A 19,167-nucleotide genomic window follows, 5' to 3' on the forward strand; every position below is an offset into this window, starting at 1 on the left:
TGGCTTTTCTTGTACATCAGGATAAGATCTACCCGTGTGTCGATTTTTATGCGTATCGGTGAAAGGGGCCCCAGGTGGTACAGTTTATGGGCCCATTTTGCCATACTCATAGAATCCTTGCAATTACAATAGGGCATTCCCACGGTCAGTGCTCGGGCCCTAATTAGTCTCAGGAGTTTGTAAAACTCTCTTATTATGAAAATAAGAGACATTAAAATATAATTTCTATCTATTTCTTTCAGGCGCTGTTTCCAGACAGCCCATTTCTACGTGGAAGACAGCAATTCACCCAGAGTGGTAACCAATGAGACAATCCCTGTCATCACTATTCCAGGTAACAACCAACCACAGCACTTCTCACATTTATGATATCCATGCAAAACTGCTGGCCTGATGTGCTGGCCAGGGCAAGAGATTTCAGATGTATTTGTTTGTTTGTTTGTTTGTTTGACCACTTTTGCTGAAAGAATAACACTTCTGTTGACGAGCCCTGAAGCAAGGCACTGAGCCCTCAGTAGTCATACACTCTGGGGTTGTAGGTCAAGGCTATTCCTACAGCAGAGGTCAAAGGTCACAAGCCAGAATGAAGACCCTACTGGTCTTGTCTTCCAGTGACCAAACATTCTGGATAAGCAGCAATAATTCAAACTGGGGCTGGATACATGAGTGAACAAGGTACATACGTATCCGTGTTAGTCTAAGTAGATGGAACATAACTTACCAGTCTTTGGGAGCAGAGAAAGAGCAATATATGGGTTGGTCTATTCACTGTTCACATTTATATGTTCAAAGATAATGTCGTTCGCATGGGTGTGACCTTACAGTTAATTGAATACAATACAATACAATACAATATGGTCCAGTGTTTAGGATTTAGTGGCAGCAACAAAAACAAAACAATTCACTTTTCATGTGATTGTACAATTAAAATCAATGAAATCATACCTATGAATATTATATTCCATTTCTACCAATAGATCATCCTAAATGTTACACACTAGACCTTTAATTAGGGGAAAACCAATTGTGAGAATTGTTGAGAACAAGCTTTTTGTTTTATTTTGAAGATCTTTACACTATTTGTGCCTTCGGTCAATCACAAACTGTGTTGTATCAAAAAAATGTATGCTAGAGAGACAGACAGGCACCAATTGCAAAAAATCCACACAAATAACCTCTACAACGCTTGACAACTGCTCTCACTGTTCCAACTCTAGTCCTCAGGTCCGGGATTTGGATCCAAACCCGTCAAATCAATTAAAAACTTGTGGGGCCTCTTTACAATGGGCTTAGGCTGAGTCCAAAGTCCTCCACTCACACCAGGGCCAGTGTGCCCAGCATGGCAGACTCTAGCACAGTCAAAAAGGGGGTCTGCCATTGAGCCTCTGTTCCACCCTGAGCAGGAACACAGGCTCACTGAGCGCCTGCTTTGGATTCACATCACTGTGGTATGGTACGTATGATAACCACTGGAAGCTGTACAGACCCTCAAAGGCTAAAAATCAGAACAAAGCCCCACTGCTCACATGACAGCCACAGTGTGTGGACATCAGAGTCCACTGCAGCAAACAGGGATGTGTGTATGACCATATGTTAGCTGTGTTAATTGTCTCAATAAGCTCAGACCTAGAGCCTCGCACATCCCATAATCCTCTTTAAGACCTTCTGCTAGATTTAAAACCTGCATGCAGCAGCCACTTATTACAGAACCTTCCACTTAACACACACACACCCACACACACACACACACACACACACACACACACACACACACACATACATCCACAGACACATATATAATTATATATTATTCACAAATGCTTTTTTTAGGACGATGGGAAGATCAATATAAATGTATCAATATATTTGTAGTCAAACGCTGCATATTACATTTGTTTGACACATTAAAGGGTAACTCCACTGATTTTATACCATCAGAATGTGTTTCCAGGTGTACTGCTGCAACATAGAAAACATGGAATAAATAATTTTCATGTCCTCCTCCCGGCAGTCCAAAGCTTTTATGCTAGTAGCATAAACAAACCTACCCCCATCCTTTGAGCTCTTAGTCCAGGTAGAGTCAGCTAATAGTTCAGTAATTTTATTATAGTTTAGTTGAACATTTGGGGACAGCTCTACTGCATATGTGTAAAAAGTTGTAAAACAAACTCCTGAGAGAGCTGTGGGAGGTCTGATAAATGTCCTCAAGTGATGTCACTTGAGTCAGCATCAATTTGAGCTAAAGTTTTAGTTTCGTGAAACTTGCTAAATGATACATTGATACAGACCTAACTGATGATGGAAATGATTTTTAGTTGCAGCAGTTGTAGGGCACTTTACTGAGGGCTTTAGGTGTACTGATTTTAATTCTTTGAAGAAACCAGGTTGTTTTCTGCTGTTTTCTGCATGTATTCTGGGACAAAATAACAAATACATTAGATACTGCTCATGCAAAAGTGAGAGTGATTGGGTTCTGTCTGTAAAATAAGTTAAAGCAATAAAAAAAGATTGCTCTCTGACCCTCTCTTCTTAACACTCAGCAGCCTGCTGTGCTTACTGACACAAATAATTCTGAAATATTTGCATACCTAAATGAGCGTCTCGCAAGACACAAAGTGAGAGTGAGTTAATGTATGCTCGTATTAATATTTGATGAAGACTAAGCTGTAGGGAGCTGCAAGAGACTTTTTGCTGTTGTGTAATGTTTTGCATCCTCTTTACTGAACACGGGCTCCAATCATCTGGGCTGAGTTCAGCTCTTTATGATGCCGGTGTCTGAAGAATGACTACCACTTTGCAACTGCTTGTATACAAGTGTTTGCTGTCTGATGACACATGCACTCCTGTCCTGTGCTGTCCTGCTAAAATCCCCCACAAGCAACAGAACATCACAACAACAGAAAATGACTTATGCAAGCTTTCTTGTGTGTTTTTAATTGCTTAGCAGTGAAACTGAAACTTTACTGAGCTTGCATTATTCTTGGCAGAGACCATTCTCAGGAATGGATTTACTCAAAGCACCAATTAGAACTATAAATGCATGTATTAGCATTTGCCACTAACCTTAGCAATGTGATTCATTGCTTTGTCTCAATCTATTTCTATGCAGGATCTAGTGTTATTAACAAATACACTGAATAAGAATTCAGATTAATTTGCCTTGACATGTTTATATTCAAAACATATCCACATCAGCATTTATCATCATAACAAAAGCACACAACCTTTGCTCTTTTGTGGTTTAGTAAGGCTAAAGGACCAGTGTGTAGGATGTAATGGCATGTAGTGGTGAAGCAAATTGCAACAAACTTAAACCCATAGCCTCAATCAAACATAGGAGAAACTATGGTTGCTGCGAAACTCTCAAAAAACACAAAAGCCCCTATCCTGAGCCAATTTCTGGTTCTGGGCTACTGTAGAAACATGGCGGTTCTATATGGCAGACTCTGTAGAAGATAACACGCTCCCCCTGTATTCCATTTCTGCCAATAGTTCCTCCTAAATATTACACACTGGACCTTTAATAGGCACTTCTTGCAGGCAGGGGTAATTTCTAGGAGACTCTACAATACAGTCCATTAATTACAAGGAGAGTGAAAGTCTGAGTCTTAACCTTGGAAACAGTGGTTGACAAAACAATCTCACCTCAAAATCCAGTTTTATAGTTGTTATTGATTGTATAGCTGGAACTTGACATCACAACAGTGAATGGAGTTTGCCCAATTGTCATGACATTGTACATGTTTACATTTCCATTTGAGCACTTTAAGAACTGCTCATGTTGGATTAAAAGCAGGCAAAAGGTTCACAGAAAAAGCTACATTTCAAAGGTCAAAAATTAATCTTCTGCAAAGTGACATTTCCATTTTCATCCATTTGAACAGTACAATTTCATGGCAACTGGGGAGCTCCATTTGCTGTGTAAGATTGTGTGATGCAATTGAAATCGGAACATCTGCTAAATGGAGCAAATAACTCTCCTTCAGCCAGGCATCAGGTCTGACATACTTGCTGGGCTGTCATTGGTCCAGGCCATTTTTCTCCAACAACCAATTGGATAAATGGGCCACGTAGCTGCTGATATCTGAAACACTTTATATACTTGCTTACAAGGTTTAGGGGTTCAGATAGGTGAGTCACATCACAGATTTGTCTGCCGTACATGTGATGATGAGACATTTATCAGCTACCAGAATCTTTTAATGAAAAGTGAGCCTGTGAGTTGCTGTAGTAGTAGTGGTAGTCTGGCTTGGCAAGGTCATTTTTAATTTAATTCAATTCAATTCAATTCAATTCAGTTTTATTTGTATAGCGCCAATTCATAACAGAAGTTATCTCAGGACACAAAAATAGGGCAGGTCTAGACCGAACTCTTTATAACATTATTTACAGAGACCCAACAGTACCAGAGAGAGAGAAAGAGAGAGAGAGAGACAGAGAGAGAGACAAACAGACAGGTGTGCTATCTGTTTGTAACCCTAGACTGCTCTTTAAGGGTTGAATTGATTTGACAAAACAATGGCAATGGTCTGACTTAGCCTCGTCAAGGGCGGGTAAAATTTAGAAGTTGTTCAGTATCAGCAGTTGGGGGAGGGGTTCATGGTGTGCAATGCTCCAGGGCAAGCTACTGTTCCTGTGAAGCTGGTTTAACCCTGGTCTTGTCTCTTCTCTGCAGATGACATGGAAGCCATATCAGTCAAGCAGTTCATCAAACACATCTCTGAACTCTACTCAAATAACCAACATGGATTCTCTGAAGATTTTGAGGTAAGCTGTAAAGTCTTGTTTATTCAAACAGGATAATGTAAGCATGCTGAAATTGTTAGACCAGTAACTGATAGACACTTTTTACGTTACGTAGCAGCATTATTGATGTGTTGGATTTGCTGGGTTCGAATCGAAGTCAAATATTCACTTTCTTTTAGCTCTGTTTTTGGTCTCCACCAAGAAAATTATTTGGCTCTTTAGCTGCCAAATGCTCCTCTATCTTCACCAGTTAGAATCTAACAAGCACAGTTCTTTTACAGTAGTGTACAGTAAGTGTTAACAACTATTTCACTGCCTGCTGCAGCAACTCTAGTAGGCCTTTTCCACCAACCGGCTCCGTTTTGGTTCAGACGCCTAACTTTTAAACTGTTCAGAGCATTTCAACCAAAAAAGATTTTTTCTGAACCTAAAAAGTTGGTTCCCATCTGAAACCAAACAATAGCATAGTTAGTAGCATATTTCTACTGGTCGTCACAGGCACGCGGTTAAACGTACAGTCACAAATAGCACAACTTTTGATCAGCAATGTTTTTTAATTGTAATAAATTCCCTAGTAGGAGTTTGTTGAACTACAACGCAAAAAAACGTTAAAAATCACTGCAAAATGGTGGAAATGCTTGACATACGATTCAACCTGGCCAAATTTGACAGCACGCCACGGACATGCCCTTTAATGTACGTGCACAAATAGCACAACTTTTAATCAGCAACGTTTTTTGACTGTACTGACAAATTTTGAAGCAGATCCGATAAATTCCCTAAGAGGAGTTCTTTCAAATAAAACGCGAAAAGTTTGCCGAAAGTGAAAATCAAAATCAAAATGGCCGACTTCCCGTGGGGTTTGGGGTATGGGTCCAAGAGGCTTTGTTGTACATCTCGGCATGTTACACGTGCCTACCGAGATTCGTACATATCGGTGAAACGTGGCGCCAGGGCCGATTTTTCAAACACGATTTTTATATGTGACCTTCAGGCACCAGTCTACATGTGCCCTGTGAATTTCATATTCATAACTATTATGGTGTCCACACAGTGATTTACCCTGCCACCAGAGCACCACCCAGTGGTGTGATTTTTTTTTTTTCCTTTTTGGGTGAGTCACAGGGAGCCATGGGCAAGCATTCTTAAATCACACGTGCCGTTGCAGAGATATAAACTTCTTAATTTTAAAGAGCGCCACCTTGTGGTGATGGCCTGAAATTGTGCACATTGCCTAAGGAAGACGTGAGGAACTATGGACCCAAGTTTGGTGTCAATCGGACATACCAATGTGGAGAAATGGTCCACTTCCTACAGGAAGTGTTAATTTTATAGCATGCTTGTTTTTTTAAATTTTAAAAATGTTCAAATTACGTTTTTTGCCAGGGCGGTCCCCAGGTGCTAGGAGAAAAATTTCCTGTGAATCGGACATAGGGTGTAGGAGAAACACGAAAAAGTAGTTTAAGGACATTTCGCGCTCTAACGAAAAAAAAATTATAGGCGGAAGTGACCTATATGGGGAGATTCAGCTCCATTCACTGAACGTGTGGATACAAGGATTTTGAATGTGCGATAAACTATGCAGAAGTTATTAAGTAACCAAATGTCAAAATACTTTTCTCAATAGTAGCGCCACCTAGTGGCCGACCTGAAAGCAACGCATAGAATATAAAATTTTTCACCAGGCCTGATGACTTTGCCAAATAAAATGGAGTTTTCGTATACGTTCAGGGGGGCAAAAATGCAGTCAAAGGCGCTAAAAATAATAGGTAAGAATAAGAAACGAAGCAAAAACAATAGGGACCTCCAGCGGTCGCTGGCTTGGTCCCTAATAACTATAATAAGAAAACATTTGAAAGAAAACTTGTAATTTTTCCAATGTGAAGCTAATTGAGGCAGTTTTACAACTGGCATCTAGCGTCTATCACATCACATGGTACTAAAGACCAGCCAATAACAGACAGACAGCTCAGTATATTGCCTAATCTTTTCATGATGGTACAGTTTGTTTTGGGAACACACCTGCACATGTACACACTCGCTATCTGAGGCCCGGGCTATGATAAACTAACAAAGGAATATACAAGAGCCAGGTTACCAATTCAGTTCAATTCAATTCAATTTTATTTGTATAGCGCCAATTCATAACAGAAGTTATTTCAGGACACTTTTCAAATAGAGCAGGTCTAGACCGAACTCTTTATAACATTATTTACAGAGACCCAACAGTACCACCATGAGCAAGACCTTGGCGACAAGGGCAAGGAAAAACTGCCTGTTAAAAGGCAGAAACCTAGGACAGACCCTTCGGCTCTAGGTGGGTGGTCGTCTGTCTCGACCAGTTGGGGTGAAAGAGAGAGAGAGAGAGAGAGAGACAGACAGACAGACAGACAGACAGGTGCACAGCAACAACAGTATTGGCAGTGGCAGTCTAGCAGGACCATGGCAGGAGGCTCCACCAGGATCCATGAGAACCTGCGAGACGAGAAAGCACAAGAACTCCGGGGAAGAAGTGAAGTTAGTAACATGCATTAATGGGACATGAATGAGTGCAGAAAGAGAGAGGAAGAGAGGAGCTCAGTGCACCATGGGAAATCCCCCCGATAGTCTAGGCCTATAGCAGCATAACTAAGGGATGGTTCAGGACTCACCTGATCCAGCCCTAACTATAAGCTTTATCAAAGAGGAATGTCTTAAGCCTACTCTTGAATGTGGTGAGGGTGTCTGCCTCCCGAACCACAACTGGAAGCTGGTTCCACAGGAGAGGAGCTTGGTAACTGAAGGCTCTGGCTCCTGTTCTACTTTTAGAGACTATAGGAACCACAAGTAGCCCAGCATTCAGAGAACGTAGTGTTCTAGAGGGGTAATAGGGTACTATGAGCTCTTTAAGATATGAAGGGGCCTGACCATGAAGAGCTTTATAGGTGAGGAGGAGGATTTTAAATTCTATTCTACATTTTACACCAACACTCAGTACTCACACAGTCCATTGTGACAGATCAGAAGTAGCCATTATCTTATTCCCACTGTATTCTTAAAGCTCTAACTAGCATATTATTAATATTACATCAGTACTAAAAATACAGTACTATGTATTTAATCTTCAAGGGGAAGAAAATATGGGCTCTCTACTGTCTAAATACACCAAATAGATATTTAGAAGACGAAAAAGGCTGCATATTGAATGATTGTGGTTATCACAGAGAAAACAATAGGGAAGTTTCAAAGATGGGAAATTTAGTTTAGTTATAACCTTTGCATGCCTCATCATACCAGCCTCTAGCTCTCTCTGAAAATATTTATATATATTTCTCTTTTTCATCTTTACTCATATTTTTTTCCCCTGCTTTCCCTCCAATCACTCAGCATTCCTGGTCCATGTTTTTCCTCAACAGAGGAAGGTGGATGGACTGAGCTGGACCCCCTGAATGAGTTACTTAATTGGGAAAACTAAGCCCCTCACACAGTACCCCTATGTCCCCCTGGGTCCCCTTTCCCCTGTGCCCCGGTTTAGGTTTGATGGATGCTAGAAAGTGCTTTAGGAACCGAGCCCCTACTGAAATGAAATTATCCTTCTCCCACATCCTCCTCGCACACCCTGCTGTCCCAATTTCTCTTCCTTTGACAGGTGCAGTCAGGGAGGCCGAGGGCATCAATCATGAATATTTAGCCTCATCTACATTATAATGGACCTGTTGTCACCCAGCCAAATAAACACAAGTATATGTAAACATATACAGTAAATGCCCCAGAGACTGAAGTAAATACTTGAAGCATGATTGGTGTAAATGCATCTAATAATTATCATAGATGAAGTTGAGTGACAGATGAAAAGAAAAATAGTAATAAGGCCTTCCCATTCAGTAGATGTCAACCTGGTTGAACATGTATAGGAGAATTTGGAGCAGCGTGTTGGATCTTGTGTGACATGAATGTGACCTTTGAGTCGGCTACTACGCAGCTGCATTTCCAGATGGTAAATAGACCTGTACTTGTACTGTACTGCGCCTTTCTAGTCTACTGACCACTCAAAGCGCTTTTACACATTTGCTCTGTTACACACATTCACACAGTGATGGCAAACTCCATTGAACAGAAACTACCTAATTTGTGCACAGCATCATACATCGTACATATGTTCACTCTTTCATACCAAATTCACTCAGTGTCAAAGGCACATTCTAAACTGTTAGGCAGCAAGTTAGGTCAGATAACACTTGAGGAACACTGTTGCTTCACCTTGTCAACCTCAAGGTATATGACACTGTATGTACTATACTTAACTGCAGTCCATGTCCCAAGTTACATTATGTTAACTTGGGCTTGGAATTGGAAAGTGTTTATGTGAATGCATGTGTGTGCATGCAAATATCAGTGTGTGTGTGTGTGTGTGTGTGTGTGTGTGTGTTGCATGTGTTTAAGTGTCTGCATTTATGTGTGTGTATATGTACCAGTCCATGTGCCATCTGCTGATCACATCACCTGTCTGTGTGACATCATCTCCAGTCAAATCCTGTCTTTTCCCATCACACCTGCAACCTGATCTGCTCACACATACTCACCATGAAGCTCGCTACACCCAAAATAAATCCACATCCCAATTAGTGTGATGAATCTGCGTTTAATAGTGCTGAAACAAAGCAGTCAGCCTGTAAAGCTCCAGAGGAAATGAGACCGAGGGGTCAGAGCCAAATCCAGCGCCTGAACCTCCCTGTTGGCCATGCTGAGCTTGCAGCCAGCAGCTGTTTGCTTGGCAGAAACTCGACATTAAACACTGACATATATTTACAGGCTGCTAAGCCCAGAATTGCTCTCTGTCATTTTTCAGACTCTAAGCAACAGCCATAAGGCAGTATCCACATAGGAGAATAATTATTAAAAAAATATAGGAAGTAAACAAGAAAAGATCTCCAGGGTGAATTCTGTAATTGGTTTTCAGTCTGAATTTGTGCATAATTCAAGTCATTTCACTGTAGCTCTTACTTTCCAACATGTTGTACCATGCCCTCAGGTCAAGAATATAAATGATTATGCCAAGCAAGAGATGTAACTTATTTCAGCACAGGCTGTGAAGAAAAGCAAAACTTGCTAGTGCCGTTTTTTAAAGAGAGAGGAGGAATCTGCCCAAACAGGTAGAACTAGGAGAGCAACATTTAAACGAAGGGACGTAAACCAAAAATGACAGCAGCGTGTGGTGGATGTGAGACGCCCAAATAACAAAAAAACACTGTATAGTGAATCATGGAAAGCAATCATGTATATTTATACAGAAAGCTTGGCAAGATGTATCACAAAATGTGTAACCCATTGTTTTACATAAGACCTACTATAGACTTCTTATCTGTTTTTTTCCATCTCTGCAAATGAACGAATGTCTCACATGCTACATTCATGCCATTACAAAACAATGATGAGCCATTGCCTGGGAAACAAGGTTTTTATGTCCAAAGCATAGGCAGAAGGCCCTAGAGGCTGCATTGTTCACTACACCAGTGGTTTTCAAACTAGGTTTTTAGGGATCCCCAACAAAAGGAGAAATACAATATTTGAACTTTTAACAGATTTCACTGATTTATACTGATTTCAGGCTGTCAATCTGTACACCAGGAAAAAAAGCCTTTTAACTAATTCTGGTATATTTACAGCAGTGTTTATTGATATGCACTGTCCCTGAGAAATAAATAAATAAACTGAAGTACATTTTTTGGAAGTTGGAACAACAAGGTAAGAATTAGGGTTTTCCTGTTTTTATTTATTGTAATTTATAGTGATCCTGGTTTGATCATTGATTAGACCCTAGTAGACTGTATAATTTTAAAACATAACTTTTTTTAAACATACTCTCCTTTCAAATGGGGTGTCCGTGGTCTAATGCAGTGGTTCCCAACCTTTTTCCTTGAGGGTCCCCTTTTCTATCATTGAGTAAACTGACATATTTTATGGATATTTCATATTATATTCATATTAGTTCATGCATGACAATAACAGTAGAGAACAGCTGATAAACTGTACAATGAACCCAAACAGTGAACATGGATGAACTTTTAATTATTTCTAGATAGATTTTCCTGATATTTTTAAGGAACTTTTAAACAATCATACATACTTGACAGGCTTTTTTGGCAAATTCTGTGTTTTCTTCTCATTGTTCTAGTAGCTCTTTGGTTGGCTTTGTGCTGCCTTCTTTTTTAATGCAGGATAAGGCCTTTTATCAGAGTGAAGGTTCTATGAATATAGCTTGTGTTTAGATCTTCAAAGTTTAGATCTTAGATAATATTCTAAACTTTAAAACTAATAATTTCATTTAGTTCACAGACATGAACAAAATGCTGAGATATAGGCCTACTGTGTAGTATTATTTTTAAAGTTTTCCCCTTAAAATGAGGAAGGCCTAGCAACCCCTTGTGAAGCTTTAGTGGTCCCTAGTGGGGGTCCCAACCACCAAGTTGTGAACCACTGGTCTATTGTGCATCTATTGTGGAAGGAATGGAAGGGTCAGGTTTAATCCTCTGCAGAGCATGAATATGTTCATATGTTAATGGTTAATGGTTAATGGTGGTACATGACGAAAGGTTAGGGGTCACCGAAACATGAAGGATTAGTCCTCTGGGGACCTCCACAGTGGAAATATAACCACTTTTTAAAGATGCATTGCATGACACCCAATGTACAGACATATCAGACTGACATATGGGTGTGTGTCTGTGTGTGTGTATCCTTTCCCAGGAGGTGCAACGGTGCACTGTTGATATGAAGATCACGTCAGAGCACTCCAACCACCCTGACAACAAGCACAAGAACAGATACATCAACATAGTGGCCTGTGAGTACACACATACCCTGTACTGTCTTCTTCATATAGTACATTTTTAATTTAAACTGCTGCAGTTAATGGCAGGCAAAACATATTTTGTATTTACAAACTGTGTGTTATCCCAGGTTTTCTGGTCTGTTCTTTGCTACATACTCAACCTATGTTTTGTTACTGTCAAACATATTTTTATTATCATATGTTATTGCATATGTCTCAACCAATGCTAATTCTATACTTTTGTCTGGCAGGTTTAATTTAATTTCCATTTGTTCAGCATATGCATATATGTCAATTTGTATACACCTGTAGTGTATAGTGCAATCAGAGTAACAAGCTGGTAAAAGTAATGTAACTTTAGTTGAAACACTAAACTGATCAAAAGTGTTTTCCAGTTAAAGGTTTAGACATTTAGAGTTGTTCTGATTATTTTAACCAGCCATAGGTAAGGCTCATTGTATTGTTTATTATCTTAATTTTTTTTAAACCTGGATTTTTTTAAAAGAGCAGATAACTTTGAGTGGATTTTTAGTGTAAAACTGTTTGGTTAACGCCTTTCACCATCATTTACTATAAAAGAGGTTCTATTGCAGCAAGAACTGCTCCAGGGGTAGAATGTAAAGAGAAAATGGAGGGGAAAAAAGTTATTGAATCACCAGATTTCCAAAGAGTTCTTTGTATTTGCCATGCAAGATCCTGAGTGCAACTTTTGGTTGAAGAGAAGATTAGCAGCTGGATCATCCAAATAAGTATGGTTCTTCCTCTGTAGACCATGAATATTAAAAGGAAATCGACCTCTGGTAATCAATTACCTTGTTGATGACTCATCCAAATGCTGCTGCAAAAGGAAAATTACTTACTTAAGTTACTAAATTCACATGGATAATTTCCATAGTAAATGTCATGTATCCATTAGATTTTAAGGTGAAATGAAAGGTTATGGTGTCATTAAAATCATTATGGGGACCATAAATGTTCATGCTAAAATTAATTTGGACAAGAATTGACCAATTGGATAAAAATGTTACAGTGATTTCTGCTACGTTTTAAACTTTTATACTAAAGCACAAATCACAGAACCAAAGTCTTCATGTTAAAGCAAACCAACCAACTGAGATCACCATCCTTGGGCTCCATCACTCGCAGAGCACAAACTTACCACAAGCCCTCTAATGCTGAGACACCACACACAGGCTTGGTGCTAGACTACATTAATCTGTAATACATATTTCACATGTCTCATGCATTGGCTGTGGATGAAAGTCTTGTATTTATTAGAGTGCTTGCTAGAAGCAAAGGACGGGTACCATGCTGGTTAGCTGTCTGTAAAAAGCTACACAACCCAGTTTGACCATTGTTTCAACCACAAAGGTTAATGCTCTTCCTGTTAGGGAGCAGGTGCCTTGGCAGGGCACAAAGACAATAACAATACATGGACAACACTGTGTTAGGGTAAGTCAGGGTTAGCTCCTGTTGAGGTTTCAGCCACACAAACACACTCACTGTTTTACTCCTTTGGGTTTCCTCCTCAGATGACCACAGCAGGGTGAAGCTGAGGCCACTGGCTGGGAAGGACTCCAAACACACTGACTACATCAATGCCAACTATGTGGATGTGAGTGCTTCTGCTGGGACATCTCAAGTACTGTGTCTGTGTGTTTGTATAATAAGGACATCTCATTCATGAGATGATGACTGCAAGAACAAATACAAAACAATAAAGAATCAAGAGATATATCTTAGATATTATTGTATAATAGTTTCTCAAGTTTTTTTAAGTGCCAAACTAATACTGTGTCTCTTTGTCATGCAACCATTAGGGTTATAATAAGCCTAAAGCCTACATCGCAGCCCAGGGACCTCTCAAGTCCACTTTTGAAGACTTTTGGCGGATGGTGTGGGAGCAAAATGTTGGCATCATTGTCATGATCACCAACTTAGTGGAGAAAGGCCGGGTATGTTCTTACATGCACACAATCTCAATATAGACATTTAAGGCAAGGTTCATAAATGTTTCCTAGCTTGTTCTCAATTACTCAGTACCATACACTCAATAACTGTTAATTAGAAATTCTAGTTCTGCTTAGGATAACATAGTTAGGCCTACTACATTTCATCAATAGCTGTTTCTTATAGCAGACATTTTGAATTGTCAAACACGGTGTTACTAATTATATCAATAATGTAAAAATGTCATTAGGTGAGCCAGTTCCAGGGCCCTGGTATTGTGCTGGTCACTGGCATGGCCAAGCCATCAGTAATGCCATTAGTTCCACCTGTGCTTTTCCTGCTATGGCAAGTCAAACTGTCCACCTGGTGCTAGAGCTGATCTGTGTCAGCGCTAACCTGGACGTGCCAGATGGTTTGATACACAGAACCATCTGGGAAGCCTTTATAAACTGTTTGGAAAAGGGCAGGCACAAAAATACTCTTTTTCATTGAGAAAGACCTTCAGTGCCGATCTTTGGTCTTCTTTTAATGAAGAAATACTCTACAGTTCTTATCGTATCTGATGCTGGCAGCATCTATGCTAACATATTTACTTTATTGGTACCTTGTTGACTGTGCTTAGCTTGAAAAAAACATCTCACCACAGAAACAATATTTCTTTGATCTGTTTCATGGGAAAGGTAATGAATTGACTGAAGTTTCCTGTTTCAACACGTCTTACACCCTCCACAATATGTTGGCAGAAACTGAATCTAATTGATGTATGTGTGTGTTTTTGTTCTACAGAGAAAATGTGACCAGTACTGGCCAACAGAGAACAGTGAGGAGTACGGCAACATGATGGTCACGTTGAAAAGCACTAAAGTTCATGCCTGCTACACTGTTCGCCACTTTACACTGCGCAACACGCAAGTCAAAAAGGTGAAAATGACAGTCTGGAGTTCTAGTCTCACAATATTTCTGATACGTAGCAGGACCGCAGATTGTCATTTGATGCTTTCAAAGCCTTTGTGTTTTTTTATTTTTCTCCAACTCAACAAACATCTCTTCCTTCTCTACTTTCCTTCCTATCCTCTATTCAGGGTGGGAAGGGGAACCCTAAGGCACGGGCCCAGAGTGAACGGATGGTGCTCCAATATCATTACACCCAGTGGCCTGACATGGGTGTCCCCGAGTACACCCTGCCTGTCCTCACCTTCGTCCGAAGGTCCTCAGCCGCCCAGATGCCTGACATGGGACCCATGCTCGTCCATTGCAGGTAATGATTAATTAGACTGTGTTGTCAATATACATACTAAAACTGTTTTGTTTTTACACACTTATGTCACTGACAGCTGACACATTATGTACAACCTTTTAGAATAACCAGAAAACACTTGGGGCCAGGTGGTGGAGAAAATGTGTAAAGTCTGTGATGACAAATCCCTGTTCATAGCAGAACTTTGTGGTCATTCTGTCCACTCTTGTACACTAATGGTGTATTCACATGTCTTGTTTGGAGCAGTTGTTTCAAAAACAGATGTGATTTTTTGTGATTTAAGCATTATTTCTAGCTAAACTTATAAATCCATTGGCAGATCATTAAATCTGTTCAGGAAGAGATGCTTAAGATCTTTTTGGATTATTTTGAAAAAAGACATCAATTTACGCTTTCGTATGTTTGTGAAGAATGCACTTCTTCACAAACAAATGCAAACATGCTTCGATCCTTCAAATCAACATATAGCTGTTAACTTAATACCTAAACCTTTGTGTTTTTCCACACTTACAGTTGCATATCTAAGCAGCATCTGTGAGCCTGCAGTCACAGTTGCCAGCTTGTATTTGAAGGCATTTTACAGTAAGGCTGGGGGGAGAAATTACTGGTAATTGCCTGCTGACTGTGGCCCCGGGGGGAAGGAGTATGAAGCTCTCTGCTATCATTTGCACTGTGATGGTCGATAATAACTCGTCACACTGCCTCACTGCTGTTTGCTGCAGACACACCACTCATTACTCTGATTTTGTAGCGGAGCATAGACACACAGACGTCCTCATGTTCATGTTAGGCCGCCATGTTGAACCGCTATGTTTGTACAGTAGCCCAGAAGGGACAAACCAAACACTGGCTCTAGATAGGGCCATTCGCATTTTCTGCACTTACTATAGTTTCTCCCCAATGGTGGGAAAAGGAGGGTGAAACGAGTCAGTTGCAATCTGTTACATCACTAGAAGCCCCTAAATCCTACACACTGGACCTTTGAAGGCACATCATAAAAAAAAGCCATTTAAGGTGATGACCACGTATGTGTATGTCTAATACCCAAATTTCCTGACAACTTTCTCCCGTCACTTCTCATAAAAGAATAATTTCACATACATTTTAATGCTTATTTCCGACATATATGTAATTTCTCTCATCTTTTATTTCTTTGGCTTTTCCTGCTGTTCCTCATTGTCACTGTGTTGTGTTGCAGTGCTGGAGTGGGTCGGACAGGGACGTACATCGTCATAGACAGCATGCTGCAGCAGATCAGAGACAAGAGCACAGTTAATGTACTTGGCTTCCTCAAACACATACGCACCCAGCGCAACTACCTAGTCCAGACTGAGGTTTGTATGTCTGTGTCTGTGTGTGAACCAGATGTTTGTGGGCAGTGTAACTCATGTGCCTCATTGTTTCCTCCACTAGGTTTAGCATGAACATATTTTTCTGCTAGCTGGTACCCCATTTAGACATACACAGTGAAGTGCATCAAACCTGCATCTTTATTGGTCAATATACCCAATCCAAGAGCATCTATTCCCAATTTATGCAATTCGAACACTGTTTATGGACCCCAGTATGCAGAGATTTTCAAATACACCAGGTGAACACATTTACACCACATGCAAAAAAATATGGGGTTATTTCGTCAAACTGCACAGGATTAGCAGTATGAGTGCAAAAAGGAGATTCGTAGGTACTAGAACCCATTTTAATTCATATATCTTGAGGTCAGAGGTCAAGGGACCACTTTAAAAATGGCCATTGGGGCCCGTGCCCAATTTAACAGTGTTTAGGGTTACTAGCTAGCGGGAGGTCTGCTGCCAGAGCCATGTTGAGAGAGAGTTGTGGTAATGATGTGTCGTACTGGAGTTTCAGTCCCCAACCTTACCTAAAAGTCATCCCTCTGGGAAAAAGTTACGGTGTGAATTATCTGTCTCCTGTGGCAGCAGCTCCTGTGAAGCTTATCTGTTAAGTCTTTTTTCCTGTGGCAATAACTGACATGCCATTCAGCCTGCTTCAAACATCCTTCATTGCTTCAAACCAAACTGCATCTTTTTGGAAGGGTGTACGCTCAGAATGTGTGTGTCTATGTGTGGTTATACTGATACAGCATTTTACTTGACACTGGTGCTGATTTCTCTGATGCTGCAAAGCAGATTTCAAGTCATAAGAAAAAGCCAAAATGTTGTTATAACTGATCCTTAATCTTATTGCAGAATATCAGTTTCAATGTAGATCTATGGGTTAGGCATGTGAAAAACAAGATTACACATATACATGTAAGTCCACCTGTACTGCCATACTAGCTGCTAAGCACAATATTTCTTCATCGCTTTTTTTGGCTGATCCAGGAGCAGTACATCTTCATCCACGATGCCTTGATGGAAGCCATTTTGGGGAAGGAGACGGAAGTAGCGGCAAGCCAACTTCACAGCTACTTTAACAGCATCGTGACACCAGGACACGGCGGCCGGACACGTCTGGAGAAACAGTTCAAGGTGAAGCTCATTCCACATTAACACATTTAGCATAAATATCACAACATAAAATAACAGTGTCTGGTCATTAGTCATATCTTGCTGAAGATGAGAATGGCCGCGCTTGCATCTTGATCTCTTTTTTTCTCATGATAAGGGTTTAATTTATCTTATCTCAAAAACAAAAGGCAAATTTCTCGAGGTATCTCAGGATAAAACTTTTGTTGTCTTGTGATAATTATTGATAACTAGAAAATGAGTGTCTGGTTCATTCACTTGCAGCTGGGCTAGTTTTCTCCTTAAATGACAGGAACTGAGCTGAATGTTCTCTCTAACGTAAAGACACAATGCAGTTTCCAGTTAGTTAGACCTCGACTGAAGTACAGCCTGATCAGACATTTTGAACTGGCATGGCACTCCAGACTTCTGAAAAACATTATAAATAATAAGACAAAACAATCTCTTGTTTTCTTGAGATAAAAACGGTTTGATTATTATATTATATCAAGATTAAAAAGCTTGTTTTCTTGAGATAACTAAATAATCAATAATTGCAGTGATTATAATTGCAAGGACGGACTTTCTCAGCTTCAGTAATATCTGGTTAGATTACTAGCTGATTGACCCTAGCTTTAAGAACCTCGATCATCTCCCTCCTTTTCCTGTATATGCTATGTGCTAGGCGCTATGTGCTAGGCAAAAGACTAGCTAATCTATGATGTGACTAAAGGCTGTACACCGATGAGCCATAACATCGTGAGCACTGACAGGTGAAGTGAATATCACTGATTATCTGGTTATCATGGCTCCTGTCAGTGGGTGGGATATATCAGACAGCAAGTGAACATTTTGTCCTCAAAGTTGATGTCAGAAGCAGGAAAAATGGGCAGCGTGAGGATTTGAGCGACTTTGACAAGGGCCACATTGTGATGGCTGGACGACTGGGTCAGAGCATCTCCAAACCTGCAGCTCTCGTGGGGTGTTCATGGTCTGCAGTGGTCAGTACCTATCAAAAATGGTCTAAAGCGGTGAACCGGAGACAGGGTCATGGGGGGCTAAGGCTCATTGATGTACGTGTAGAGTGAAGGCTGGCCCGTGTGGTCCGATCCAACAGACGAGCTACTGTAGCTCAAACTGCTGAAACAGTTCAAGCTGGTTCTGATAGAAAGGGGTCAGAACACACAGTGCATCAGTCTGTTGGTATGGAGCTGCAGAACATTCTGACCACCAGGGTGCCCAGGCCAGGCCAAAAGGGGCGGGACCTAGGAATTGTTATTTATTGGTTTATTAGCTGGATTAGTTTATCATTATTAGCTTGTTTACCTTTAGCATACTGTATTGAGCCAATACAGTTTTTAATACATTGAAGAACTGGGATCAAAAGATGTCTAATATCAAAACTCAGATTAAAGGCCTCCCTGGATTGTGCAGGAAACTCCTCCAGCAAAATCAAATCTGTAGCTTCCTCCTGTTGTGAACAGTTATGTTCAATTAACACAGCTTACACAGCTTCACGTGCATTTAGTCATTCTCATACTAAAAATGTTGTTATATATTGTTTTTATGAGATTTCACCAAGACTAATGCTATGTTGCTCATCTCTAAATGAAATGAAAATGAGGATGTCAATTAAAATCATAATAAAATATTATTTATTGGTAATTGAAATAAATATGGTCTTAAACAATTTATCAGGTTTTCTCATCGGGCTTTACAATTAATCAAAATGTTAATGAAATCACAATATAGCCAAGTGCAATATCCAAAATGCAGAAGCTACAATGTTTTGATAAAGATAAAATGTGGGAAAACACAATATTTCAATGAAGTACTATAGATCTGCAGAGATACTCTTGCCTACAAATCTTGTTCTCTAGACTTAAGACCAAAACATGTTTGTCGCGTCGTCGTGATTTTAATAGTTTTTTCAGTAA

At 40.1% G+C, this 19,167-nt stretch overlaps 1 protein-coding gene and 1 long non-coding RNA gene across 5 annotated transcripts in view; one reads left to right on the forward strand and one right to left on the reverse strand.

Moving 5' to 3' along the window:
* Positions 1 to 8,210, reverse strand: part of LOC127371894 (uncharacterized) — a 204,395-nt gene extending 196,185 nt beyond the window's left edge. Inside the window, exon 1 of the long non-coding RNA XR_007886478.1 lies at positions 7,040 to 8,210. This is a non-coding gene — a long non-coding RNA (uncharacterized LOC127371894). The remainder of the gene's footprint in view (positions 1 to 7,039) is intronic.
* Positions 1 to 19,167, forward strand: part of LOC127371811 (receptor-type tyrosine-protein phosphatase gamma-like) — a 470,986-nt gene that overhangs the window by 432,682 nt on the left and 19,137 nt on the right. For all 4 annotated transcript variants that reach the window (XM_051414903.1, XM_051414904.1, XM_051414905.1 and 1 more), the window contains 9 exons: positions 243 to 334; positions 4,676 to 4,767; positions 11,473 to 11,569; positions 13,090 to 13,172; positions 13,378 to 13,512; positions 14,294 to 14,428; positions 14,590 to 14,765; positions 15,964 to 16,099; positions 17,108 to 17,254. In XM_051414903.1, the coding sequence (XP_051270863.1) occupies positions 243 to 334; positions 4,676 to 4,767; positions 11,473 to 11,569; positions 13,090 to 13,172; positions 13,378 to 13,512; positions 14,294 to 14,428; positions 14,590 to 14,765; positions 15,964 to 16,099; positions 17,108 to 17,254 (1,093 nt within the window). The remainder of the gene's footprint in view (positions 1 to 242; positions 335 to 4,675; positions 4,768 to 11,472; positions 11,570 to 13,089; positions 13,173 to 13,377; positions 13,513 to 14,293; positions 14,429 to 14,589; positions 14,766 to 15,963; positions 16,100 to 17,107; positions 17,255 to 19,167) is intronic.

This window comes from Dicentrarchus labrax, unplaced genomic scaffold, assembly GCF_905237075.1.
Source record: "Dicentrarchus labrax unplaced genomic scaffold, dlabrax2021, whole genome shotgun sequence".
NCBI lineage: Eukaryota > Metazoa > Chordata > Actinopteri > Moronidae > Dicentrarchus > Dicentrarchus labrax.